Source organism: Phoenix dactylifera, chromosome 10 (genome assembly GCF_009389715.1).
Source record: "Phoenix dactylifera cultivar Barhee BC4 chromosome 10, palm_55x_up_171113_PBpolish2nd_filt_p, whole genome shotgun sequence".
NCBI classification, from domain to species: Eukaryota; Viridiplantae; Streptophyta; class Magnoliopsida; order Arecales; family Arecaceae; genus Phoenix; species Phoenix dactylifera.
Genome location: NC_052401.1, coordinates 15,251,350 through 15,258,715, shown reverse-complemented (window position 1 = coordinate 15,258,715; position 7,366 = coordinate 15,251,350). Strand labels below are relative to the sequence as shown.

The 7,366-nt window shown below is 39.4% G+C and overlaps 1 protein-coding gene across 1 annotated transcript; it reads right to left on the bottom strand.

The window, feature by feature from the left end:
- Nucleotides 1-5,870: 5,870 nt before the first annotated feature.
- On the bottom strand, nt 5,871-6,451 carry LOC120112267 (rapid alkalinization factor-like). Its single transcript, XM_039131134.1, has one exon. It carries the CDS (start codon nt 6,360-6,362, stop codon nt 6,012-6,014), a length of 351 nt encoding a protein of 116 aa, XP_038987062.1. The 5' UTR covers nt 6,363-6,451; the 3' UTR covers nt 5,871-6,011.
- Between the last annotated feature and the right edge of the window lie 915 nt (nt 6,452-7,366).

The window sequence follows — 7,366 nt, the reverse complement described above, 5'->3', positions numbered from 1 at the left end:
GACTGTATCTCGATCTGAAAAGTATGGGCTTCCAAGGATAATCTGACAAACATCCAATGGAGCAATTTCACAAGTTACCTCGTTGATATATCTCTCAATCATAGCGAATTTGAGGGTATATTGTTTAGTAATCTTCAATTTAATGTCCTTCTGCATCCAACCAATATAGTAGGGACCCTGATGAGGCTTAGTTTGCAAACATAACTTATGAACTAGATTCAAAGATTAGATTTTTCTAGCTTTCAGGATTCACAACAGCCTTAATGATAATCTGCTTTACCTGAATCTATAAGCAGAAGAGTGTCTCTCGCACCTGCTACTTCAATAACTGTCTCGGGTTTTCTCGCCATTAAGCTCAATTTGGAGCCTGCTTGCTCAACCTCAAGTAGCTCTTCAACTTCTATAGTACTGAGAACTATCTTTCCTTTCTTCTGGAATCCTCTTCTTTCTATGCGTTTCCCTTTGGCTGCAGCTTGAGGTGAAGTTTCCAACACTTCTCCTTGGTGTGTCTACAGATGTTACAATAATCATAATAAATTTTTTGAGTCATGTTGACGTGCTTCTTTCCTTGCTCCCCCTCTTGACATAGATTTCTACCATTTGTTTTTCTGAACTTGTTGCCCTTTTTACCTTCTTTAAGCTGACTCTTCTCCTCAATTCCCATTGTCTTTATGCTAGTTTCGTTGATGTCTTCAACTTTGAAGAGTCTTAGCTCCTTTCGGATGCTTTCGTGGAGACCTCTGAAGTACTTCATAAAAACTACATGATCGTCGATAGAGATTCCAAGGAAGATTGCTTGCTTGTGGAACTTAGTGGGGTAGTCCTAGACACATTGATCATATTTTTGCCGTAGATACTGCCACTTGATCTACTTATCTTTCTCGTGGTTGATTGGGTAGAATTGTTTCTTGATTAGGCTTTTGAATTTGTTCCCAAATTTGAAACATCTTTGTTCCTCATGTTCAAATTCTACCAAGTAATAGTATGGCTAGAAAGCTTGAGCAAAAGCTACTTTTTGGATACTAGAGTATCCATAGATAGTAAATTATATCTCTAACTGGTCAAGCTAGTTATCTATCTTTTCTGCTTCACCAACCCTATCATGTACATTGATCTCGATTCGAGCATCAACTTTTAATTGTTGAAGAGAGAGATTTCTTCTACCCATAAGTCGCTCATTCATATCCTACTCACTGGATGGTGGATCTCATCTCTAGTCATAGAAGATAACTCACAATAGGAGTTGCTGGTGCTTGCGCCGAAGGTATCGCCAATCTCGAGATGATCTCAGTGAGTTGGGCAATCTTTTTCTCTAGTTATTTGAGATGTCCTTTCGTCTCATTATCACCCATTGAGGAAGAACTAGCAGCCATACTCACCTTTGTCCTTTAATGTACCTAAAGCACGGGTTGCCCTTCTCCTAAATGCTTGTATTGCTTATGCATTTGAACTATAAATAGAGGCCCCCACAAATATGGAGGATTGGAGCTCGGATATCAACTTGATCTAATCGGAGAGAAAGAAGATTTTCTTCAATCCGCTCAACTCGAATCTCTCAAAAAGATAAACTAGAAGAAGATGAAGGAATCATGAAAGTAAAGCTTAGGTTCCCTTTTCTTATATTAATCCTCAGAAAAATGAGATACGTAGCCTCTATTTCTAATATGAGGTTCGCCCTAACATATTTTGGGTTGGATTTCTCTTTCTAATCCTAGTAGGACTTTCTTGCCTAAAATAGATATATCTAGTAGAAATCTTCTAGAAATATCAAAAAGGTAGATCACGACTTTTGCATCAACTCTGTCCTCAGTTACTTCGTCAGATTTTTATCACATAGACAGCTACGCCTAGTCAAAATCTTATTTAAAAAAAAACTTTCGGTTTGACCAGTCCATTTTGGGGTCTAAATAGTGAAATTTTGGCCTGATTAAACCTCCTAAGTGGTTCGTCTCAAAGTTGTAGATCTCAAAAATATATCTAATTTAAAAAAAAAAAAAGATTATCTCAATCGGGCATTGTACGACCAAGTTATGGCCTCTAGAAGTTTGGTTGCGACTCAGCTTCTCGATGTGGCGGATCTCACTCATGAACTCTGTCCATCTCTGCTCATAGTGGTTGAAGTGGTACACATCGAGTCTAAAGATCCTCTTAGATCATGGTGAAAGTTCTTAAAGTTCAAGATCATAGGACTCGCCGCATCTCGCACCTCTCTAAGTTAGACATATGTGGCACACCCACAGTCGTCCAATCCCATCACATGTTTAGGTCCCCCTTTCCATCCCGTCCTTGGAGAAGAAGGTGCAAATAAGCTCTTTGGTATGCTAGTGGGACAAGGATAGCTACTAAGATGCTGCCGTGAAGTAGAAATGATGCTCAACCATCAAGTTTAGTAGGAAGCCTAGAATTAAAGAACCTTAGATTTCTAAAACTGGGCCAACCAAACAAAGTTCTCAGGCTTAGCTAGGAGTTGAAGTTCTTGGCAAGCAAACTAGCTCAATCCCTTCAGAGATCATGGCTCCGAGAACCAAGTTTCTCAAGTAGGGTTGATGCCTCCATCAGCCGGTCCATTGTAGGAGGTTGTCTTGCAATTCAGGTTCTATATGGATGAGAGCCAATGAGACCTATTGGAAGTTGTAGCAAGCGAAGTCACCACCATGCTATGTCCATTTATTGAACAATATGAGTCATCCTTGACTTTGATAGCGAAACAGATCAAAAGATTCGTCTCCATTCTATCAAACACCATAGCATGCACCAACGTATCTTGTGATGAATGTGGCCGAATAGTAGCACCTATATGGTGATTTAATCGGTTGATTAGCTGCTATAATAGGGAGCATTAGGATTCTAGAGAAGCACGATCTCTAGAAATTTGTAACTTATAAAAATGGCAAAGCCAAGTATTGCCCTGGTGAGTCCTCAAGGTCTAAGGACTGAGGCGAAGGGGAGGCTACTCTGCAGTTGAATCTGGGATTAATGGGTCAGCTCGAGCATGCTGCTACAAATATTTTGATAAATGCTCGGCCAATTCTTGCGCCCAGGATGAGTTTTGGCTGCCTTGACCTATGGATGTATGCCGGAAGGAATCATTCAAGTGGAGGATTCACGCCGACAACAAATCCATTAGGAGATAGATGTGCCTCGGTGGCAATATATGGACAAGGGCAACAACTTAATTAGCCTTGATGCAGACTATACCTATTCCAAGGGTTGGGAAGCAATAACATTAGTGGGTTCCACCTTCTCTTCTTCATCACCAACCATGCACACTGAATCTGATTGAAAGGATGATTCATAGCACATCAGGAGGATGAAATGTATAGATTTGACTTGACATACCCATGTAATGTCTTATAGGCAAAATTAAATTTCAAAATTGGCTAACCTGTTGGATAATCAATATCTCAATTTGTCGTTAGTTTCAAATTTCTTTATGTGTGTATAAAGAAATTTAAGCCCTTTCTTACCATGTCTCAAACTAAAACTAGATCTCTTTATATAACTTGGGCAAGTTATATTGAGGTATGCAGGGGCTCCATCATATTGAGTTCAAAATTAAGATGGACCTTGGAGCCTGAGGATCCTCTTCTCAAATTGTGGTACAGAAAATGTCAAAAAAGAAAAATCAAATACCTACGGGATGAAAGCATAGGGCTTCTTTGGCATTTTTCTTGTTTCCTATTTAAAAGAAAACAGAAACCAAGACAAAATAAGTTTGACACAACTATTTCTATTTCCTACTTCTAAAAATAATTCTCATGATATCTGAAAAAGTGAAAACAAGAAAATCTTGCTTCCATTTCTCTTATAATCAAGAAATTGAAGTATTTCATGATTTAATGGTACTGTTATCCAATTTTCTTACTAAATATATGTTACAATAAAGTTCTCGCAATCTTTAGAAATGGATGTAAGAAAAAACACCATGATCATTATTTTTGTGAGCACAAAATATCACTGGAATACAACTTTTTAAATATAACAATATACGTCGATATAACATTTATGCAATATCTATAACATTGTTTTTACTTGCAAGTAGAAGCAAGAGCTAGAAAGAAGGCTTGTTAATTTGTACTGGATGGGTGCCGATGCACCATGATATGGAGGGCCTATATTAAGTCTAGAATAAAACTTGAGGATGCAAATTAAATTTTCTATTAGAACTAGAATTTTGATAATCCTGGGCCTTCCAAGTCAACTGTCCTTTTGTAAGCATAACTTCAGTTATACACATCCATTTGGACGCGAGAGTACTTGTTTCAAAACTAATTTCAAGTGCTATGAGTGTTTTCTACTATGAGTTTTAGATAGTTTGGTTGTTATAAAGTTCAAAAGCTGGTTTGAAGTTTCAAAACAGAGATTCCTGATTTGAGTCGATTTAGATGAGACATAACGTGATTCTTCCGAGTTTGCACAGTATTGGTTGAGAAGGGTTATACAAGTTCCTAGTTGATTTTGGAATTATTTGATGGCTTTGCAAATAGGGAAAGCTAGACATACGAATTTCATATATATTTTTTATAAATTATAAACAACATTTATTCTAATAGTGGATTTCATGAAATTCTAAGTTTCTCTCCCCTTAGCCCCGTGCACTTCTCGTTTATGAGTCCAACCTCACCCAAAACCATTCTAAACTTAAAACCATGGGAGTCTCAACTCCATCTCAAGTCATTTTGCATAAAAGATTGGGGCTGATCCTATCTTGAATTTACAAGTAAAGTCTTATGAGTAGGAGTGGCAAAAGTTTGAGCTCAGCTCTTTCTTGGCTCAAAAAGAAAAAGAAAAAAAAAAGAAGAAAGAAAGAGCTCAGCTCAAGCTTGGTTCGAAGCTAAATGAACTGAGCTTATAGAAGCAATGTAAGCTCGAAGTTAATTTCAAGTCGAGATAAAAATGGACTCGGCTTGATCAGATTCACCTTCATTAAGCTTGAAACTATATATTTTATCTAAATTAAGATGGTGGCTACCGGATCTCATATTCAATAGCTGTCAGGAGCAGAGTCATTTAATGCTTGAATGTTTAACTAAATTTTGAAGCTCTCGGTTCAAGCTTTAATTGAATTCTAGCTCAATTTGGGATGTTTAAGTTGGTCAATTAAGCTCATGTTTTGCTTGATTCAAAATGTAGCTTGAATCAAGATCAAAATAGTGCTAAACAAATCAAGCTTGTTCAGACCTAGGCTTGATCAAGCTCGGCTCAATTATACCCTAACTTTTGAGGTATTTAGGCCAACCTGGCTCATTGTTAAACCTAACTGTCGCAAAATCCCCAACCAACGAGATTTTGAAAGGTGCAAATAAATGAATATAGATATCAAGCTAACCCATTAAACTCATAGATTCAGGCATTTCATTGAAACCTAAAACAACATGGACTTGCAACCACGCATTCAGTAATCCTTTGAAAACTACAATAATTTGCACTTAAACCAGATGGATTTTGGGGGATCCAATCCATGTAAGTTTATAGGCAAAGTATTGACTGATCTAGTGAAACTCAGCTGAGTTTTGTTATTAATCCAACCAGGTTTGAAGTTCAAAATAATGATGCGACCACCCAGATTGATGAGTTGTAATTGCTAGTGGCATCTAGCTACGTTTGGTTTGAAGGCTCACCAGCTTAAATGGTTTCCTTTGCCCTATGGGTACGTTTGCTTTGCCCTATGGGTACGTTCCTCCTCCCCCCCCCCCCCCGGGGCTGAAAGAATGGAATCTCTCTTTGCAAAAACAGCTGTGCTCCATTGCGCTTAGACAATGCCAGCACAAAGCACCAAGGGTCATGAATCGAATCCACCATCCAAAACGATATCCAAACCCAGATTTCATAAAGTAGTTCACGCTTGACATCTTATGTGCAAAGCAAACTTAAAAATAATATAAGCAAGATTTTTGTGAAACATAATATGAGCATGATTATTCTACAATAATAATTTATTACAATCCAAGCAAAGCGAAAGAGCACATGAGATTCCACTTCCTCTCTGTTTCTCTAATGCATCATGAGATCTATCCTCCCCTACACTCAGAGATGGCTTGGCACCCCCTACTGTAGGGACTGGCCTTGGGAAGGGCACGGCAGTTGTAGTAGGGCACCCCAGGCTTGGTGCAAGGCACCACATCCCCCTTGAGAGCCTCGTAGCTGATGTAGTTCTTGTGGGCAGCCCAAAGCACTCTCCTGTTGGTCTCTGAGTCCATCTCCATCTCTCCTTTCTCCCAGAGGCAGTCCCTAAACTTCCCGGAGCATCCCAACTCCACCACCACCTCCCCTCCAATGCTCTTCCTTGATGCAAAGAGGAGCAGCAGTGCCACTGAGATCAGACTCTTCTTCAAGGTGGAGTTGACGGGAGGCTTTGCCATCTCCTCTCGATGAGGATTTCTCTCCCCGCTTTTTTTCTTCCCCCCTGCTCTATCTCTGTCTTCCCTCTCTGAGTGGAAAACTTTTAATGTGGCCACCTGCTTTAGTTTTCTTGTCAGTGAAAAAAGACCAACCACCAGGTCCACCAGGCCGTAAGCCTTTATTGAGTTCACATATGCCATCAAGGGGCTCAGCTCTTGTGGGCTCCAAGAGTATTAAGGCATACAGGAGTGAAATGGGTGACGGAATGTACTCTCCAAGCATGACCTAAGAGCCAAAGTGTTCCTAATTCCCAGATACATCACAATGGATGGACTCTCAAAAGTCTAGTCTGATGGTAGATCCAGGGTACAGTTAGAGGCTTAGAGAAGTAACAAATCTAGGAGCCAAATGAGAGGTAAAGCATAATGGTAGTGGATGATAGGCATTGAAGGAAAACACATTATGTTCTCCAAGTTGACCCATTCCCGGAAGAAGGAATCCAACTGTGGAACCTTACCAATAGGGCTCTCCTTTCTATCTACTCCAATCCCACGTTGATGGGAAAAGCTATACGGTTTTACAGTGTTCTTAATGTTGTATTAAAGCAAGCAAACCCAGAAGGGCATCAATGGCATGGATGTGGATGCTACCTTTTGTTGCAAAACATTCGGGCTATAGTTAGTGGCGACATGGCATTTCAGACCAAGCATGTATATAGAGAAGCTAACGGGCCGCAGATTGGATGGTCTCGTATGTAGCCGATCACTCTAGAGAGTTCTAGTGAGTTGGGAAGAGAGAGTTGTCTAGAGCACAACTTGCTGTTTTTTTAACTTTTTTGGATGTATCCATAATAGAACTGTATAAATCATCCGTAAAAAAAAGTTAGGGCAAACCACTCCACTTGAAAGTTTAATACCACAGTAATAACTCTCCAGTGCTCCATTTAGGCCTGTAGGTGATGATGCTGTACATGTTTTGAAGCCACATAAATTGGGAAAAATTGTGCATTAATGAAGTCCTCTAG